The sequence below is a fragment of the Brachyistius frenatus genome, unplaced genomic scaffold, assembly GCF_029030835.1.
Source record: "Brachyistius frenatus isolate BFR_SWC_R1_liver_20210118 unplaced genomic scaffold, ASM2903083v1 Contig_3, whole genome shotgun sequence".
Classification (NCBI taxonomy): Eukaryota; Metazoa; Chordata; class Actinopteri; family Embiotocidae; genus Brachyistius; species Brachyistius frenatus.
This window is the reverse complement of record NW_027210602.1, coordinates 3,244,550-3,266,202: the sequence shown is the minus strand read 5'-3', so window position 1 is coordinate 3,266,202 and position 21,653 is coordinate 3,244,550. Positions and strand designations below refer to the sequence as shown.

Sequence of the window (21,653 nt, the reverse complement as noted above, 5' to 3'; positions counted from 1 at the left end):
ACTCTTTTCTGCCATCCCCTTATCAGGTTGTCTGGGTGATTCATAATTGGCCCAAATTAACCGCATTACCCAGGGGGCACTATATATATTGCTCACCTGTCACCCGTTCTCACCTGTCTGCTTTTCCATGTCAGGGGCCAATCTAAGTAACATTACATTAACCTCACATTAATGTTTGCCTGGCTCCAAGAGGGAAGAACATGAACAAAGTCAGGCGATGACACAACAGAGCTTCAAAAGTCAAATCCTACCCAAACAGTACTGAGCACGGGCTTGAAACAGCAAGCTAACGTTAGCGCCTCTCTTAGGATGGAAGAGCCTGTTGATGCAACATTGGCATAATCAAAAACACCAGTGCTAATTACTGGTGGTTTTCCAGTGGTATTTTAGGTGATTGTGAAGTATACTGAAAGGTGTTACTAATTATTTTGTTCCACTTCCAACTATGTTAATTAGGAGGCAATATACTGTGTTTGGCAAACCTGATAATAAATGTAATCCTTTATGTTCATAAAAGAGGAGATCTCTATAAAATTATATACATGACATATAAAGCAAGCAGACTCTAAACACAATGCAAACTATAGCACAGCAGAACAGAATACAATGACACTCCACAAAATGAAAAACAATGTTCATAAACTAAGGATTATTTTTTGCATAGATTCATTGTTATTTATATTTTTTTCTGTCGGTCCTATGCTTGTCCCAAACTGAGAGCAAGGCGGGGTGGTATGCGAATTGTTCTAGGCAGGATAATGTCACATAAAAACCCCAGGCTTTTTGCATAAACTCAGACATGATTACACAAAGGAGCATCATTTTCCCTAAATCTGCTCTCTCCCACCCATCCTCCATTCCCTCCCCCTCTCTTTATTTCCCTCCAGATCTCAGCTGACTTTGCGGCGTCTCATCTTGTTTGTGTTTGCTGACACATCAGTAGTGGCAGCAGAAAGATAAGTGTGCATGTAAGAGAAATGAGAAGGCAGGAAGTGAATGAAAGAGGGTGATCAGCAGCAATGTGACAGAGCAGAAACAGGCTGGTAAAAGAAGCTGAAGTGTGACATGTAAAAGATAAAGAAGAAACAATCATTGTAGAGATACAGAGACATGCATTGAGAAAGAAGGACGATTACTGAGCCTCACATGAAGGCCAGAGACATTAGAAGGACACGCGGATCTCTGTTTTTGCCCCAGGGGAATAACAGTCTTTATTACATTAACCAACACAACACCAGTCATTCTGTTCTGCTCTGTGTTGTCTGCTCTGATCCAAAACCTTCCTCTTCATGAGCCTCTTCCGGAAGAAAAATTCACTGGATTGACATCATGCAGAATTTGTATTAACCATACAGTGGATTTAATGAAATTTCCCCTAGAATTCAAGGTAAATTCAAATGTATTGAGTAGCTACTCTCTATAGAAAAGAGATGTGCAGAAGTAATGTATAGTTAAAGTTGAATTTCCTGTAAAGTGTCCATTCATCCATCCATTCGCCAGAATAACTTAATCCAGACTGAAAAGCAGCATTTTATTGTCTTCTGTGGTTGAAAGTCTTGCTTGGGTGTAAATGGTCTGAAGTTTCCTTTGTTGCTTCTTTTACATGTACACAAACACAATGCCAAAGGCTTCTGGTTTAAATATGCACATAACTACAGTTCAGTGAGTCAGTGAGGTTTTTTTTTAGCTGTTAACCCATAATGCCCATAGCAAAGTCTGACAGGAATCTGGTGGCTGTTCCTATGACTCAAATCCCTCTTTCTTTAAATCTCTTCCTAAAAATTGCCAATATATTTTTTTTGCCTATGCACATTTTGTTGGGTGTTTAAGCTCTTTGACAGGTTCCCAGTACAAAGACACCGTCAATTGGTTCTCACTCCTTTACGTAGAGGGAGATAGAGTGACAGTGAAATAAATTATTTTGACTTGTCATTTTTTGGAAAAGTTCAGGTGTTCCTAACAATCCTCAGAATGACTCCTTTCTATTAAACTGTCCAATTCAGTCATGACATTGTTGACAATAAACCAGCAGGCATTGGATCCTGAAAGTGAAGCAAACAAATACAAATTCTGTCATTATTTTCCTTCTGTGTCATGCCAAAATGTCTATGGTGAAATTATTAGAGCCCCAATATAGTACAGCAGCGCATCCACATACCTAAATGACACAAGACTATTTCCAATGACTCCCAAAACAATATGCGAGTGTTTTCAGCGCCCTCATTAGGACCAACAGACCTAAATGACAGAAAAGCGCACATTTTGCCAAACAACATATACCGTTGCAGAATACCAGCCACAGGCATACCAGAAACCAGACCTTCGTCATCATGGTAACAATAATAAACACATGGTTAACATGTCGCAATTTGGGTTTGGTTATAATAAGGCCGCGTTCAAAGGGGGTCATCGCCCCCTCTTGTGGTATTCAGAAGATTGGAAATTTCAAAACCTCTGAGTTCTTGAATTTTAATGTTTTTTTGCTGATGTTTTTAGAAATATCTGAGCCCATGGAAGTTCAGCTTCATCGGATGGTACGATAATATGTTGAAATTGTTGTTGTATTTAACTTTTGCTCCTAATTTAGTAATAAGTTTGAGGAAAATATTGATGTTCCCAATGGCCTGATCTTTTCCCTCTGTCATTATACATCCATTATACACCCGCAACACGTGAAGACAGAAACCATTCAGGCTCACATTTACAAGCAATTTAGAATCAACAATTCACCTAACACTCATGTGGAAGGAAGCTGATGTACCTGGAGAAAACCCAAGCATGCAAACTCCACACAGAAGGGCCCCAACCAAAGTTGTTTAGCTTGCTAAATTGTTAGCCTCTTTGGTTTCAAGACACCGTCCATGTTGCCGTTGCCTTGCAGTGTTCTCACAACTTAACCACTTGAATGGCAAGCATAGCTCACACACAACTTTCCATGTCATAACCATGAGCTCAGGAGTTCCGTTTGAGGGCAGCATAAGTATGTTAGTTATGTAAGTTTCATGTGAAGTAAATTATATTATATACGTGAAATATGTTATATCAGTTACATATGTAAACTAAAACAAGTCTATATTGATTTTTTTTTTTTACGTGGGACACAAACATCGGTCCCCTAGATGTAAGTCCTGTGTATGATCCATTCAACCTACCCGACCTCATCCCTACATGGACTTTCTTTACTACATCACCTGACTACTCCCATCAGAATTACTATGACCTGTACATGGTGACGTTTCAGGGGAAGACATGGGGTCTGAGTACATGGGTTGAACAAACTCGACAGCACATCTTAGATTTTCTGTTTTGTAGCATTACAAACAGGAGTTTAATGTCTGTTTCTGATCTTGGTGGTTGATGACTTTGTATTGAAAATGTTGTGGTTATTCATCTTAAACTGACTAAAAATGTTGCCCCAACTGGTGGAACAGGTTTGACTCACCTCGTAAAGGAACCCAGCTGGGTTTACTATTGACAGAATTGACATATATAACGCTATGCTTCAGTTGTGTGTTGTCTCGTTTTTTTTTTTTCTATTACGTCAGTGTGTGCTGTAAAGCACTTAAAGTGATTAAAGTGATATATAATAAAGCTAAGCTGAGTTGTCAGGCCCGGCTATTTCCTTAGACTCTCTGCAAGAAAGCGACTCCCACCTAGCCTGTCACAGATCTACGCCCACTAACAATCCGTATCCATTCTCAATCCAACGTTTCCACACCTTGTACACACAATCTTATGTGCAGAGGGCGGGGACAGGCTAAGGAGCATTCTTATAAATCAATTTCCCCCCTGGAGCTCACCTGTTTTTCGCCAAATGTTAACACGTGGACAAACACAAGCAGGCACACACTTTTCCACAGGGACTTTACTGACCTTTTAAACCATGTCTATTTTGCTTTTGAAACCAATAATTGACAGTTTGATTAGGTCTTCTGCAGCCTCAGGCGATGGCTTAAGGAAAGGGCCTAATGCATTAATGCCTTGTTTACGCCTCCACAAGAACTCACTGCCCCCTAAATCCACTTTGAATCAAATATACAAAACAAAAAGGAAGGAAGTATAGTGTTTGGAATACTTTTTAATATACGAGGAAATGTATAACATATGATCACCAAATCAAAAAAGACAGAGATGGAGCAAGCAATAAAGTTTAGTTAGTCGAGGCATTGATAATGTCCATGGTTGAATTTGGATCAATTAGGGTCTGGCAGATGTGCAGAATCATGGCTGTCCCCAGGGCTTAAAGAATACAATCCAATTTTCCTCAATAAATGTAATACCATTAGGCTGGATAAAAACAGACAACTCACAAGGGAGGAGTCTCTTAAAAACCAGAGGTGGATGAGACAGAGAGAGACAGAGCAGTTGCTCAGATGAAAGAGACAACACCCAAAAGGGCTTTCAAACAGATAAACCTAAACACTGGAAAATTGGAGATGCTCAAAAGAAAGTCAAACTTTTCAGAAAATGAGAGCCTGAGAGGATAGAAAACATGGGAAGAAAAGAATAAACAACCCCCTCTCGACCACTGAAAGGGAATCTGCTGTGGTCAGAAAGGAAAAAAAGACAAATCAAGTGAATGTTTTAAGTTTGGAGAATTACGGCTTATACAGAACTACAGCACTGGAGAAAAAGTTTCCTGACAACTTTGGATTGAACTCCAAGTCAACTTTGGCAAAAGAGACTGAGGAAGACAAAAAGCCAAACAGGTGAGAGGAAAACCTGAGACAATCTGTCCACCGTTGCAACGAAGCTGTCACTGATCCATCTTTGTGGCTATGAGGCTCTTCAACAAAAACTTTCGCCTTCAGGACATCACTGTCATGTATTTCACTGCCCTGGCTGCTCTAATGGTCATCTTGGTGGCTTCGTACCAAGCGCCCTCCAATGCTGTCGAAGTGTCCAGCCTTACACCGAACCCCTCCAGCCCTCTACCACCTCTCCCCATGCCTTTCCGTGTGCCCCTTGACCCACGTGGGGAACTCCAGCTGGCCTGGAACATCAGCTACGCTGACCAGGATATTTATATGGAGCTGAGGGTGGCAGAGCTCAGACACGGCGTGGTCCTGGGGATGTCTGATCGCGGTGAGCTGACCAATGCTGACCTAGTGGTGCTGTGGGACTCTGGAACAAAGAGCTACTTTGGGGTAAGCAAGCGTGAGAAGGTTACTGTATAATCTAGTTTACAAATGTATACTTTTAGAGAGATTTTAGGGTGATAAATACAAAATAAATCAGACTGACACAAGGGTTGCTGCTAAAAAGAAGTTATCCTGTAGGTTTTTACACACAAGGTGTAAAAACAAAAAGTATTTTGTATTCTATTAATTACGTCCCATTCATAAATGTGCAGGGATTACATGAAAGTCCTTCAAGAGTGGAGGTTACCCTCCTCCTCAGTGTTCCTCATCTGTCCTTGGGGTGTGTGATTTGTGTTTTTGCACAAGGAGCCGGCGGACAGTTTGCCTTATGATCACATACTCACAAAGGACAATATCAGCTGCTGCTAATTGGGAATCACTCAAACTGCACTAATAGCTGAAATTCATCTGGGAATCATTAGCAGATATTTGCACATCAAAGTTGAATCCTGCGCTGATTTAGATGTGTAAAATTCCTCATTTTCATTTTAGTAGACACAAGCGCCTGTTTATTGAATCCAACCAAGATCTTTTTTCCTGGAACCTCCTGATACATTTTTATGAAAAACAATACATCTTTCTAGCAAAATCTCATCTACCTTTCTTTTGTATCTGCATTTCCCCCCATTGTTTTAATATTCTAATAGGGTTTATGGGAAAATATTAATGATACAGTAAGTAAGAAAAGTTTAAATTCCGTTTCCTCCTTGTAAATCTCCTTTCTACTTTATCAGTATCAGCTTAGTAAATAAATAAAAAAACACAGCAGAGACTGTATCTGCAGGACTAAAATCTGATTGTTGGTTAAATATCGGTTGCACGTATTGAATGATGTTTGGAGCTTGAGGAACTTGCTTTTACACAACCAAACAGTTTCTACAATTTTATACCGGGACTATAACTGTTGTCAAGTTTGACCTCTACAAACATTTGTTGTTCATTTCAAAGCTCTGCCTCATTTTCGTTCTAATATATTTCTTTGAATCTCAGTGTACGGTGTCCCCACTGTTAAAAATCTAACCATCATAACTTAACACTCACATCATCGTAAAGTAATTAAATGTTAAATCAACTGCTTTCTGTCTGACTACATTGTACCCCTTGCTCCATCTTCCCTCAGGAGGGCAAAATTACCCATGGAAAAAAGGTCACTACTGTGTTACAGTCATTCTGTGTGACACACACACACACACACACACACACACACACACACACACACACACACACACACACACACACACACACACACACACACACACACACACACACACACACACACACACACACACACACACACACACACACTAGCACAAATGCGCCCGACGCACGCAAACACACACAGGCACATAAACACACACATACACGTCGCTTCTCACAAAGTCACGTACATTTTGGGCTGGCTCTATGCTCCATCCATTGTTTTCAAGCCACGGAGACTTCTAACTAAAGTTTTTGTCTCATCAAATCATACCAGAGATACGAAGATAATGTATTCAGTTGTATGTGTAAGCAAATGAGAAACATGTGAATAATTTGTAGGGAGTAACAGTTCCCAGACATTTCTAATGGACAAGCAGGGCTACTCAAACATCCCTTTGGAGATCAAAGTGAGGTCTAACCACATATACATGAACATTGAAACTGCGCTGCTTACTGGCTATGAAGAATTCCTTCCCAAAGCATTTTTAATGTAAGTGATGGGAACAAAATCCTCAGTCCTTGTCTGTGTATAAGATGGCATTATTTTATTTGGGTGCATCCAGGTACAGATCTTATATTATAGAGCACTGTGTGTAAATTGGTCCTAAAAATTATGATAGAAAGGGATCGTAGAATTCACATTGCAGAGAGGAAGCAAGACAACGATCAAAAACTATTTTAATGTAAATGTGATGATAAACATTCTTTTATTACTTATATTTTGCAATAGCAATGTATGAAATGACAATATTAAGACAATGTGACACTGAAAACAGTCAAATGACATGATGCCACGACAGTGAGAAATATCACCCGAGTCTGAAGTTCCCCTCAACCTTACAGAGCTATAAAGTGGGTTTCAGCTCATTGTTCAGCTGTCTCACCTCCAGTTTGAATGTTTTTTATTGGCCCAGACTATATGGTTATTCACGCTGGAAGACTTGCTGCAATGTAGTGTTGACAACTTGTTTCTGCTGTCCCCAATGGCCAAAAAAAAAATCAGTAACTGAAGTTTGAAGGATCTCAGCTTAGATTTGGATGGACATAAAAGCCCTTCAGAGATTCCTAACAACACCAAAAGCTTATCTAACACTAATTTTATGATATGACTTTGTATCTATAAGCCATCCTTAAAAGTCATAACTTGTGTATTCTGTACACAGACATGTAACACACGTAACACATACTATATTTTGCCCAATTTCTTTTAGATTTCAATATACTGTACGTATTTTCAAAGTCGTCGGCTTCAAAATCTTTGCAGTTTGTGCAGAACAGTTACATAAGAGGGACAGAGAGGGAGACGGAAATAAAAAGAGAGATCTTAGGTGCTATTCTGGACAGGTATGAATGTGAGAAACATAACAGAAGCAGATAGACTGTGCTGCTGCAAAGCCTCCTGGCAGAGAAGGACAATATCTTGTACATCTTGTTGGTGAAGGTTCACAACACAAACTGTCACGGTTTCAATGATTTCTTTCATTTAGATGAATTATAATTCTTTGTTAACAACTCACTGAAATTGTTTAGATTAGCGTTCATTTTATAATTAACATCCAACAGCAGCAATGTTTTCGCTCTAGTGGGTAACATTTATTTTACCAGTGACATTTCAGCACAAAGCCCTCCTCTGTGGCTCAATAACCTTTCTTTTTAAACATTGTTCTGCCAAATACAACTACTCTGCCCTTTAAGTTTAGTATACTACCCAACCTGGTTTGCTCGGACACACAACACCACTGAGATTATTTCAGTAATGACTGAATCATTAATTAGACAAAGCAAAAAAAACACGAAAACTTCTATGTGCAGCTACACCCTCATGCACGAGCAATTTAAGATATAACATTGTACTCTTAAATCTTTTGTTTCGTTGTGTATTAGTGCTTATTATATTTAAAAGTTTGACCAAAGTTAATTTGTGTCTTCTCCTTTAGGATGCATGGAGTGACAGTGAGGGTCACATATCCCTGGACAGCCAACAAGACTATGAGTTGATTGAAGCCAAACAGAAAGCCGAAGGATTTTACCTGCTCTTCAAAAGACCGTTCAGCACTTGCGATCCCAGAGACTACCTCATAGAGGTATGAAAAGTTAATTTTCTTGAGATTCATGTCAGATTGTTAATATGAATATAAATAGTTTTTTGCACTGGTTAACAGCAGCATCCATTCTTTGTACCACAGAGTGCTAAGGAGGAAGTAGTATAAAGGCTCTTTCTTTGGTCTTGCTTATTGTCTTTATGGTAAGGTTGGTAAGGTTTTCTGAGCTAACGGCCTGAACAAATTCATTCACCAACTTCTGAAGAATCCACTACGTTACAGATGTTGGGCTGTACATCCTGATTTATTGAATTAGCTCCAGTTGTTTGAAATTAACTAGCTAAGACAGTGCTCTGCTGTCTGTGACCAGTCCTATTATTGTTTCTCTTTTTGTCTTCATACTCATTTGTCACCTGTGAAGCACTTTAAGATGCACTAACCTGTGTGAACGGTGCTATGCTCATCATATTTGACTGATTTAAAGTGAGTGATTTTTTTCCCCTCTAGAGCTTATGCAAAGGAAAAACACACTTTTTGCTTAATTTGTCGCATATGGCCTTGAGCCAAAATAACATCCTTCAGCCTTGAACTGACTAAACTTGACAGTTAACAGGTGTTGAGAAGAAGAAAATAACGCGAGCGGAAGGTGGGAAAGGTGGTATTTGAGTTAGCACATGTATGTAACACAAGACCTACACAGTGTCTTCATAGTGTGCGTGTTAATGGGAGAGTGCCCGTGTGTGGGAGAGTGTGTGTCTGCGTGTTTGCAGGATTTTATATTGCTGTCCTTTATGCATGTAAAAAAGCAATGAGACAGATTATCAAAGACAGCTCGTGGTTTCAGGTGAAGACATGAAAGAGTACAAAAGTTAGAATGATCAGCACAATTTCGACTGAAGCATTTATTATAATGATTATGGTTTCCATGGTACCACATTAGGTTTCTAAGTTGCAGACACAAAATCAATGCTCATCACTATGACAACATAATGAAAAGTTCTCTGTGTTTGCCTCAGAAGGCACTTCAGCCAAATAATAATTTTGAAAGATGATTAATTTTAGATGCACATCCTTGCTGTTCATGCTCTGCTTTTGAGTCATTAAAAACCCTTTCTTGTCTAATTCGTCAGGAGGGAACTGTCCACATCATCTATGGGTTCTTGGATAAACCACTTGCCTCGCTGGAGCAGCTGAACCTGTCCCAAATCTACACAGGGGTACAGAGAGTGCTGATGCTGCGTCCCGACACGCCATCGCCCACACTGCCTCCAGATGTGCAGACACTGGACGTCGTGGCACCAAATGTCATCATACCAAACCAAGAGACCACCTACTGGTGCTTCATCCAAAAGCTGCCTGAAAATATGCCCAAGAACCACATTGTTATGGTATAAAGGTCTATAAATGGAAACACTTTACATTCAGCGTATTTACTCACAGCAGAGTGGGTGTTTGAGGGAGCTGTCTTTGCTCCTTGTTTACCCACTAGGCCAAAGAAAACATCAGCTGCTTTGTCATGGTGACAAAAAAGAAAAAGAAATCACAGAAAATGTATCACCACAGCAAAAACTATTCCCATTTTCCTTAGTTTTGCACATAAATGTTTATACTGACATACATATATGGTTGCAAGGTGGCAATATTTACATGTCGTGCAGCACTGAAACAGCTTCTTTGCTCTCTCTCTCTGTTTCTGTCAGTATGAGTCAGCGATAACTCCAGGTAACGAGGCCATTGTGCATCACATGGAAGTGTTTGAATGTTCTCCAGATCTCCGCGATGTTCCAGAGTACAGCGGCTCCTGTGATGACAAGATGAAGCCGGGCAAGCTCAACTACTGCCGCCATGTCCTGGCTGCATGGGCTATGGGGGCTGAGGTATGACACACATCCTCTTATCCGAATGAGGACCCTTCAACTAAACAGCATTCTCAACCTTAGTCCTAACTCTAAAACTGCTCCCTTAAAGATGTAACAATAAAATGAGAATGTCATTAATATGATAAGACACAAACTAACAAAAACACACCTACACAAACACCATCAGATAAAGGAGAATAAACATATACTGCACATCGCTTTATTACACATAGCACCTAATTTGATAGAGAGAGTTGGGATAGAGCTTGATTTTGGTCCAGTCCCTGTACCTATTATAAGAGATAAACAAAAACACCTACGCGAGCAATATCCAAACCGAGAACTGCGAGCATAAAATCTTGTAAAGATGATCCCACACACAGCAAATGTCTATTAAGAGCTCAGAGACAGTCTGCATGTGGGATGTACATACAAATAATCATAAACCAGCTCACATGGTCACAAAATTATACTCACAAAAAACACAGACCATGTTTAATAGGAGACACAGGAGGTTTCATGGCTGATGTTCATATTCAATCTGTTGCTCGCAAGTACAACTGTCCCATTCTCATAAACTATATCTTAATAACACCTAAAGGGAATTTTTTCTACCGTGGCACAAACATTTACTGAGGCTCAAGGATGAACTGATTCGAATTTAGTGGTTGGAGGTCAAATGTCAGTGACCTTACAAAACATATTTGACAAAATTTCACACAAATGTCTGAATAGATGAATTGTTTATTTTATATTTGTATGATTTATATCCAACTGGCCAACTTCACTGTGACATCATAATGTTCTGCAAAGACCATTGTCTACCCATTTCAAAACAATAACTCAGGAGCAGAGGGGGAGATTGTGAACATCCTTCACATTTAATCGGACACTGAATTTGTGGCACTAACCTTGGGTGTCCACTTTGAAACAGTGGTGATTGTATAGATCTTCTGTCTTGTCGGGTTGAAGATGTGTGGGAAGCATCGACGTTTTAGTTTGTGGCTTCTTTCCTGCAACATCCGTATTTGAAACATCATCTACTTTCATGTCTACAACTTGTGTCAATCAGATTTTCCTTTAAAGTCTGAACTACACATGTTATATGAGTCTGGAAAAGGATAAAAACTGCCACTTGACTGATTGACAGAGGCATACGAGTGCCGATCACAAAGTTATGAGACTGTTCCTGTCACGCATGAAACGAGCGCAGAACCGCTACATGCACAAAGCAGAGGGAGGCTGTAACCTTTGAGAGCAAGTGTTTCAAGTTAAGTTGCACATGTTTAGGTGACCACTGGCATTTGCACATTTGAAATGTGAAAATTCTAGTTTGTTTTTATGTAGTGCAAACAAATTTTAGTATTATTATGAAAAGTCTAATAATTGTTAGCGGTAATTATGACCTTACTATCTCTAAAATCCTGACTGCAGCCCTGTCGGTCAGCTAGCCAACGAGTCACTAAAAGGTTAAACACCTGTGATTAAAAATAAAAAAATATTATCAGTGCATTCACTGACTTTTATGTGCAGCTAATGGAGGCTACTTCCTTTGTTTTGAAGAAACAAACAGATTGCAGTTTTTGCAAGGCAGAGCATGCAGGAGAAGTGCACCTGTTTCCTCTTATTAACCAGCCGACCAGCTGGTCAGTCCGTTATTTGTCAGGTATAACCATCCCGCTTAGGTACTACAGCCACGAACCAGCTGGCTGAGCAAGCAAGCAGCCCACTAGCCACATAAAGCAAAGAGGACAGGGAACGGTGCGGCTGTCACCATATTTCTCTGCACTGCTCCCCACTGTATCACAGCTAGCCTGGCCCCTCTCCGATTGGATTATCTGCCAGCCAAACAAAAACAAGCAGGATGCCTTCTGTGAGCTGTGAGCTGTGAAGACAAGATTAGGTGGGAAATATTCAGGCCTCTTTCATCACCTCTTAATAGTGTTGTTTCATTCTCCTCGGCACCACATCAGAAGGGAAACATGGCCTCGAAAAAAACCACAAAACAAAAGAGAAAGCGGAAAATAGAGTGAAGGAAGTTTGAAAGGGAAAAGAAATGATAACGTGCGACAATGTCAGAATGCAAAGAGGAAGGACGGTACCAGAGAAAGAGAGGTGTAGGTGTGTGTGTGTGTGTGTGTGTGTGTGTGTGTGTGTGTGTGTGTGTGTGTGTGTGTGTGTGTGTGTGTGTGTGTGTGTGTGTGTGTGTGTGTGTGTGTGTGTGTGTGTGTGTGTGTGTGTGTGTGTGTGTGTGCGTGCGTGTGTGTGTTTCTTTGGGAGAAGCCTCAGAAGATTTTACTTCTACGACATGAAAGCAGGTTCAAATAAAAGAATTCTCTCTTCCATGACAAACAGTTTTTTATCAGCTGAAGTGGCTTAAGGTGGATTTCTCTTTGGAATGAGTAAAGGCAATGATGAATCAACATAAAATCAAAATTTGATGACCATGGAGGCAGTGGTCACTCAAAAATTATGATTTTTTTTTTTTTGCTAAGATAAGCAGAACAGTTATCACCATACCAGGAGACACATCCATATGACAATACAACCGTTCTCTGCGTAGAAGCAATCAACAAACATTTCTGAGCCAGCTCATAGATCCACATAAGGCCTTAAAATAATTTTAAGGCTCAGTTGATGCAAATGGAGAAATTATTTATTGTAAATCTAGGCGATAATGTTCAGCTTTCTGTCACATAACGAGTTTAAAAACTCTTTTTCAGGCAATCCGTTGCAGTTGCAATTTGAAATTGTGTTGATGGTTGGGAGTATGAGTGTAGGTATCTTGTCATTTTGCCGGGCAGTCAAAATTATTATGAACTACACTAGTAGAGCTAAAGGCTATCATTTCTGTAGTGTAGTACTTTGACAGTTTGAGAGGGCAGAGGGTTGTTGCTATGAAACTTTCTCATCTGGAAGTTTCCTGAATGTCCTTCAACATTTGTACAGAAATGTACACCAATTAGCACATTATGCAGCAACATTAAAACCCCCTGCCTAATATTGGGTAGGTCACCATAATGTAACCAAAACAGCTCTGATCCATCACACCTCCTCTGGTGGCTTGCCTGTCTTTTCCATGTGCATCCTGCTGCCATCTCTCTTCCAGGTAAACAACAGACATGCACCCAGCTGTCCACTGTAAGCTGTAAGAGAAAATGTGATTCATCAGGCCAAGTCACCTTCCTTCCATTGCTCCATGGTTGAGTTCGGACGCTCGTGTGCTCATTGTAGGCGCTTTCAGTGGAGGAAAAGGGTCAGCATGGGCACTCTGTTCAGTCTGTTGCTACACAGCCTCTGCACAGTGTGTTGTGACACCTCTCCTTCATAGCCAGCATTAAGGGTTTATAGCAATTTGCACAACAGTAGCTCTTCTGTGGTATCGGACCACTGGGTCAGCCTTCACTCCCTACACGCATCACCGAGCCTTGGGCACCCATAACCCTCTCACCAGTTCACTGGTTGTCCTTCCTTGAACCACTTTCGGTAGGTACTAATCACTGCATACCATGACCACTCCATAAGACATGTCGTTTTGGAGATGCTCTGACTCATCTAGCCGTCACTGTGGCTCTCGTCAAAGTCACTCAGATCCTTCTGCTTCCCTATTTTTCCTGCTTTGAACAACTTCAAGAACTGACTGTTCACTTTCTGCCCTAATACAACTTTATATCCCACCCCTTGACAGATGCCATTGTAACGAAATAATCCATGATGGTCACTTCACCTGTCAGCGGTTTTAATATTGTGGCTGATTGGTGTACATTTTTATGCCTTCTTTCTGTCATCCTCTAACAATGTCTCTTTGCCTTGGAACACCAGCCCTTTAAAGTCCCACTAAAACTCTAAATTCAGAAGTCTTCCTCACATGGAAATGTATTACTTCTATACAGGGTAACCCTAACACTAATACAATCCTAAATACAACAACAAACAACAAGTTTTGCATATTGTCAAGTAATGTTTTTACTAAGCTGCTCAAATAATCAGTATGATATATGAGGAAGAGTCTTTACTCTAACTTCAAAACACCTGTGCATAACTTAAAAGGAATAATGGATCACGTGTGTCCTAAATTTGTGCATGGCTGTGTGTGCTTGCAGGCATTTTACTATCCTCCTGATGCAGGGCTGCCTATGGGTGGATCAGGCTCCTCACGGTTCCTTCGTCTGGAAGTCCATTACCACAACCCTCTCCTCATATCTGGTACATACAGCACATACATAACACACAGAATTGAAGCCATGCACAGACTACCAAGCAGACGCTCTGTCTAGTTTTCTTCCTTTTACACACACACACACACACACACACACACACACACACACACACACACACACACACACACACACACACACACACACACACACACACACACACACACACACACACACACACACACACACACACACACACACACACACACACACACACACACACACACACACACACACACACAAGCAGCAGGATTTTCTCTATCTCTCCCCAGGAGTTACAGGCTTATCTTGAACAGAGTGATTCATTTAAAATTTTCCAGATATACCTTTTGATTTCCCCAGTAGAAGTCAGTACAGACTTTGCTTTCCTTATCCTGATCTGACCTTGCAAAGTATTTTACATAACTATTCTTTATTCCTATCTTTTTTTTCTTAATTTGAGTTTTTGGTGCATTTATGCCTTTTATTAGAAAATATACAGTTCTGAGATAGTAGGAAAGAAAGAAAGACATAGAGGATGACATGCAACAAGGGTCCCTAGAAGGACTTGAACTGGTTTTGTTGCTAATGATACCCTTTGGCCAAAAGGGCATTTCTTTATTTTTGTTACACTCCTCTCATCAAAATCATCTTTTAATATTTTGGTAATTATATCACAATTTTTTTCAAAACTTTAACAATTGCTATGCTGTCAAAACATTAAAAAGACAGCAGCATGTGTGCTGACCAGGACCAGATGGAGAGTTCACATTACACACTAATTGCACCCGTGATTACTCACTGTTATTATAATCCTCTCTTCTCTATTTCTACTACTTCTACTTCACCTGCAGAAATCTGCTGCCATAGGAGACAAACAGGACCTGAAATAAATAAATTATTCCTTCACTTATATATATTTCATAGCCTGGTTTAGTGCAAAATTAAAAATGATCTGATATTAGTTGTAAACTTACGAAATGTGAGATACATTATTTCTCTAATATTATTTATTAGGCCGGCATGACTCATCAGGGATACGATTGCATTACACGCCCAGTCTGAGGCGATACGACGCAGGGATCATGGAGCTGGGTCTGGTTTATACTCCCATAATGGCTGTTCCACCCAAACAACATGCCTTCTACCTCAGTGGATACTGCACGTCCAAGTGTACCCAGACTGTATGTATACAAAAACTCAATTATTTACTGCATTATTTATGGTTGAAATGTTAAGAAAGCTGGCCTGATATTTGATGTGAAGTGACACATATATATATATATATGTACATATTTTCTTTCAGTTTTTGTCCCTCAGCACAAAAGTCTTGGTTGATACTTGACCTAAAAACTGTTTTTGTTTGCCTACCTGTTTGTCTATCTAGGCTCTGCCTCCAGGGGGTATCTATGTGTTTGCATCCCAGCTGCACACCCACCTGGCAGGCCGTGGGGTAAGGACAGTTTTGGTGAGGGGAGGCAAAGAGCTTGAGGTGGTACAGGAAGATCAGCACTTCAGTACACACTACCAGGTGAGAAACAGTTGGGCTCGAGTTTACCGAGAGAAGCTCTGTGCAGTGATCCACCTTTGTATAGTTCATCTTATATTAGATCCGGTAAAATGAGTTTTACTTCACATCCAACTGAGATGTGTGCCACTGAGACAAAGACTACTCAAATATCTGAGAAACAAAACTGCGCTGGTTGTTTCTACTGGCTTCTTCTTCTGCACCTTTTAATAAAAGTCTTACATCTTATTACAATCAATTCTCACTAAAGTAAAGAGAGTGCCACAGCACAATTTAGTTACGTACAATGTCCTTTGCGCTTGGTCACAGCCGCAGTAGCTGTGGGAAAAGGAAGTGGTGCTGCATGGCCAAGTCATGAAACGGCTTACGGTCAACCAATCTCATTGAAAGACCAAAAACAACAATGAGCCAGCTCCAAGTCCATTAGCATCATAGATGCAGAATCCTCCCATCAACTCAACATCTTAACTGTCAAACAACAACATTAGCATTGTTGAGAGACAGAAGACGACATCTGTTGTGCTGTATTTATGCGCATTATCCTGTGGCAGGCACACACACAGACACACACACATATGAGGTGTCAAACTATTCAGCTAACTATCGCCAAAATGCCTCACTAACGTCTACTTAAGCACTCCAACAGTTTACATAGACCCACAATGGAGACACACATGTGGCGTAGGTGTGGCGCTGGGCTGTACTTCATATGACGATGGTTGGCTGAGTCTTTTGACACCTTATACACACACGCACACACACACACACACACACACACACACACACACACACACACACACACACACACACACACACACACACACACACACACACACACACACACACACACACACACACACACACACACACACACACACACAAAGCACAGAAGGACATCTGCTAGTTGACTGATAAAATCTCCAGCTGTTGTTGATGTCAGACTAATCTGCATGTACCTGAGTGCAGTTGTTTCAAACCCTGCAGCCTGCATTGGACAGATGAAGACTTTATCAAGCCGTTCTTGGGGAGGTTAATAGACCTTTTACACACACACACACAGCTGATAACCGTGAAAGGTGCCTCTGAGGAAAGCATCAAGAGCAACCACTGATTTATCTCAGTATTTTGAAATGATAGTACTGTAAACAAAGTATCTAATTATGCCTAATATTAAGATGCTAGAAAGATAATTTCATTGTGCAATGTTAACGAGGAATTCTGTGTGAATATTGAAAAACTCCAACAAAGTACTGTTCACATCACCACCATTCATTTCTAATCACGTCACCAATCACTGCCTTGATTTTACATTTAGTGTTTTATTGTCAAAACGTCATTATACAGAGTAATCCAAAAACTGAATCTTCAGTGGATTTTCCCTTTAATGTCCTGCATTTGTTTTTGTCATCTTTTAAATAGACAATCCGAGTTATGAGGAAAATGGTGAATGTTCGACGTGTAAGTATAAAATTGATGAGTGTATCTGCAATAGAAATGACCAAAGGCAAAGACTATGGTTCAGTTTTCCACTGTGCAGATTTTACACTCACAAAAATGGCAATTTCACTATTCTGCAACCTCAGCTAAGTACTTGTGAATGGTAGTGCCCCAGATATAAAAAAATGTCCTTCTGCATTTAAAATATTGAATTTGAATATGTTTCTGCTGTATAAGGCGTTAAATGGAGTGGAAATAGGGACAGACTGTAAAATCAGTGCTGTGATAGGAAACTACTGGGAGACAAAATCAAACAACAGCACTTGAGCTCCATAATGAGCAATTCTTCTTAACAGCAAACTGGCCACTGGCTCTCTTACATAATTAATCTTCTGTCAGTAACCTTGAATCATTGCAAGTGTTCTTTGTTAAACATAGTGGACTGCTGATGTATTCGTGCTTGATTCTGCAGGGTGACGCCCTCATAACAAAGTGCACTTATAACACAGAAGACAGGAGCAAGCCTACAGTGGTGAGCAGCAAACTGTATTAATATTGCAAAATTTTGTCCTGATCATTATCCACAAGAAAATAACCTTGAGTGCCTTCTCTCATCTTCCTTCATCTTTCTCCTTAAAAGTCATTATATTTTCTCTCCTTCTTCTGATCTTTTTACTGTATCTTTGTCTTCTTTCTCATCTCCTTACAAATGTCTCCACAGGGAGGTTTTGGCATAATGGAGGAAATGTGTGTTAACTACATTCACTACTACCCTCGTACTCAGCTGGAGCTCTGCAAGAGTCATGTTGACCCAGGATACCTGCAGAAATACTTTAACTTCATGAACAGGTGCATAAACCTTCTCTCCCTCTCTAAATCGTCAGCTTTTTCCTGTCCTCCTTCACCCTCTCTTTCTCCTTCAGCATCTTCCTCTGCATCTCACGTGTGACTAAGCAGTTTTTCTTTCCCCTTGTCATTCTATCCTTTGCTCCGGGGAACAGAGTGCTGATTACTTCTTTTAATATTGAAAAGCTTTGTTCTTCCAAAGTGATGCTGTGTTTTAGTGATGTCAATTCTAACAGCTTTTTTTCTATCTCTTCCTCCTTTCTCAATCTCTCTCTCTGCAACCCTCGGTTATCGACTTTCCTTCAATCTCTCGCCTCCCTTCGTCCTCCCCTCCCTCCAGGTTCCACGGAAATGACCAGTGTGTGTGTGGTGAGGTTAGTGTGACGGAGCAGTACTCTCAGCTACAGTGGGACGCATTCACTGGAGAAGTGCTGGACTCTCTTTATAATACAGCTCCCATCTCCATGCACTGCAATCAGTCGACTGCACGCCTCTTTCCTGTAAGTCCCATCACAAACACAAACACACACACACACACACACACACACACACACACACACACACACACACACACACACACACACACACACACACACACACTACAATGGGCTGCCAAGCCACCAATTAAACCAGTTCAGAAGCAGACTTCAGTCGGACAGGAGAGTCAGACCGGCTGAGCAGACAGCTTGTTAACTTGTAATATAAAAACAGACACATGCATAAGATGTTTGGATCACAGTGAATAAATCAATTACAAACTGTGTAGCGGCCTTGATCGAGGTTTTCTGTCAGAAATATAGCTTTCTACTTGATATCAGTATGCGCAAGTCAAAACCAAACGAAAGAGATTCCAACTTTTGGGTGAGTACATAAAGAGCACAGCTAACAGAAGTGCTGGATAGTGTAATGTTAGATGATCTATGGAAACAAGGATTGAAAAGCCAAATAAATCAGAAGAGGAATCTAGGGCAGAATCAGGCTGAGGCAAGGAAACCATTAAGTATACTGTTGAGCTTTACATACACACTGGATATATGGATGGTGTCTGTTGTGAGGATTCATTTTCATTCATTCTTTTCATTTTACCACCAAATCACATAATTCAAAATACGGAAGTATTTCTCTGAAGGATAAAAATTCAATTCTAAACAAAGTCAAGTGTTATCAGTTAAGAGTGTAACGCTTAAAAAACTTGACTTTATCAGGATTTTGTGGGTATGTTTTGATCCATTTTGATTCACAGTGTCCGCAAAACAAGCAGTCGTTCCCACAAACGTCATCACATTTTGATAAAATATTGATAAATCCTTATCTTTATCCAAATCACCAACCAAGTTAGAAAAAAAAGAAAAGAAAATCTGCCAGGTGCCCCAACAGGAAGACAAAATTGTTCACAAGATATTTTGGAGGATTCCATAATGAGCAACATGAACTCAAAGTAATTCAGCAGTTTCTTTAGACTCTGTATAAAAAACAATAGAAGTTTGGCACTTGAAAACTTTGCAAGGGATGATGAGCGATGCAGCGACTGGAAAAGAAAAAAAAAAGCTGGAGTTTCATTAGCCAAACTGAAAAAGAGGCAGCTTGAAGCAAACGTGAAGCTCAAAAGACAACTTAAAAGTTCAAATAAACAGCTTAAAGCCACAGCCACACAGCAGGCCACCATTTACAATGGAGGTATGGTTCACAGCATAATACACAACAACAAAACTCACTGTGATGCACACCTAACAGGCTTTAGTCAGCACTCAACATTATGAGCAAAAAAACACATACGCAGTGCATAAATCAAACCAAACAATGTTAACAAGCTTGTTTTTGTTCTTTGCATGGCTGCATTAAAAAATGTTGGCCTAAATCAACATTATTGTTAAAAACCAGGGCTCCGGAGCAAAGATTCACACTGTTGCCACCAAGTCTTTTAGGTAGCTGCACCAAAGCTGCTTTTCAAAAAATGCATGAGTCCATCCATTGCTTCTGGTGAACGCTGTCATTGTGCAGTTTAAGGGAACACCACATTCTGCACAATATACACATCTTGTTGATCTCTTTATTGTATCTCAGGTATAGAAATGTCACTAACTGCTGTTAATTACTAGCTTTTCATAGTCTTAAAGCCATGTCCTATAGCCTATAGTACACAACAATGTTTTTCAGTAACAACTATGCAATTACTTTGATAAAACCTGCAGTCTAAATGTGAAGAACAGTACCCCTGAGGTCATTATTTGATTTTAAGACCAAACATTGTATATCTCTTTCTCCAGGGCGAGTGGGAGAAACAACCTTTACCACTAGTAACCTACGTCCTTGAAAAACCTCGCTACCCCTGTGAGGGTGGAGCACCTCCCACCAGCTGAACCTTTACACCTCCATTCTGACCAGGGGCCTCTCGGGATGTTTCAGCCCAGGAAGAGGGCATCTAATCTATCAAAAGTTATAGAAGCTCCTGTGTTTTGGCTGAATTTTTATCTTTGTGTCTGGGGCCACTTTACTTACAGCATATGCTTATATAAACACCCGCTGTCTGTGTTAATATTAGTGCACACAAATTAGGCTGACAATAGCCCTATTTATATGTCACGTTGTTATGTTTATATGTTTATATGAATATTATTGCTGACTAAAAATGGGGATTGTCAGGTATCAGACAAAAACATGTGCAACTAACAAATTGGTGCTGGGGACAAATGCTGGCAATGTCATTAACGTCTGCTGATTGTTACTTAATCCTTTTAATTTTTATTTTGCTCCCCATAATTCTGATTATAATGACTACTTACAAGAATCATTACAACATAACTAATTATGTCAATTGATGAATAAATTTAGTCTGTGCATATTAAATGTTTTGAGTGTTATTCAAAGGCAAAAAATTAGAAATAAATCATAAATGTTAATTTCATTCATTATTTATATTTCAAGTCTGAAATTTTTGCCTCGTGTAACAAGTGTTTCAGTGCAATTTTTTGTGTTGAATAATAAATGTAACAAAAATGTTGGAAGTTAAACAGAAATTTATTAACACACATTGCTTTGGACAGAAAAAAATGAGTTTGGATTAGTTTTTACTTTATTGACTGGCCATCACATTTAACTGGACATCACTGGTCTTTTTTTTTCTCCTCCAAAAACTACAATTATAATTGAGTTGTCCAAACAAACACCAGAAATCACCATTTTAAGTGCCATATCTAAAAGGTCAGCGGTGAAAAATTTAATCTTTTTCACACTTAATATTCAGTTTCACCAAATATCACTTTTTGCAATATTCACACCACACTATGGAGGGAAAGAAAATTATATGACGGATTCTCTCTCAGGACCAGTAGTGTTTTATCACTGTGTTTCACATTTCCCATATAAATCTTGTTATTAACCTAAGCTACAACCATTTCAATGAT

At 39.9% G+C, this 21,653-nt stretch overlaps 1 protein-coding gene across 2 annotated transcripts; it reads left to right on the top strand.

The window, feature by feature from the left end:
• Window positions 1-657: 657 nt before the first annotated feature.
• Window positions 658-21,104, top strand: dbh (dopamine beta-hydroxylase (dopamine beta-monooxygenase)). Of its 2 annotated transcripts, XM_069703420.1 has the most exons (13): window positions 941-968; window positions 4,812-5,147; window positions 8,279-8,425; window positions 9,514-9,771; window positions 10,084-10,260; window positions 14,346-14,448; window positions 15,456-15,622; window positions 15,826-15,969; window positions 17,386-17,424; window positions 17,876-17,935; window positions 18,125-18,252; window positions 18,590-18,749; window positions 20,517-21,104. In XM_069703420.1, the coding sequence occupies exons 2-13, from the start codon at window positions 4,824-4,826 to the stop codon at window positions 20,607-20,609; spliced, it is 1,800 nt and encodes a 599-aa protein (XP_069559521.1). In that variant the 5' UTR covers window positions 941-968; window positions 4,812-4,823; the 3' UTR covers window positions 20,610-21,104. The 2 variants fall into 2 exon arrangements, with proteins under 2 accessions (XP_069559513.1, XP_069559521.1); XM_069703412.1 differs by having other exon boundaries at window positions 658-5,147.
• The last annotated feature ends 549 nt before the right edge of the window (window positions 21,105-21,653 follow it).

Coding starts and splice junctions, on each gene's coding strand:
- dbh (XM_069703412.1), top strand. CDS start 4,779: ATGAGGCTCTTCAACAAAAACTTTCGCCTTCAGGACATCACTGTCATG. Junction 14,449..15,455: donor CAACCCTCTCCTCATATCTG/GTACATACAGCA, acceptor ATTATTTATTAG/GCCGGCATGACTCATCAGGG. Junction 17,936..18,124: donor ACAGGAGCAAGCCTACAGTG/GTGAGCAGCAAA, acceptor ATGTCTCCACAG/GGAGGTTTTGGCATAATGGA.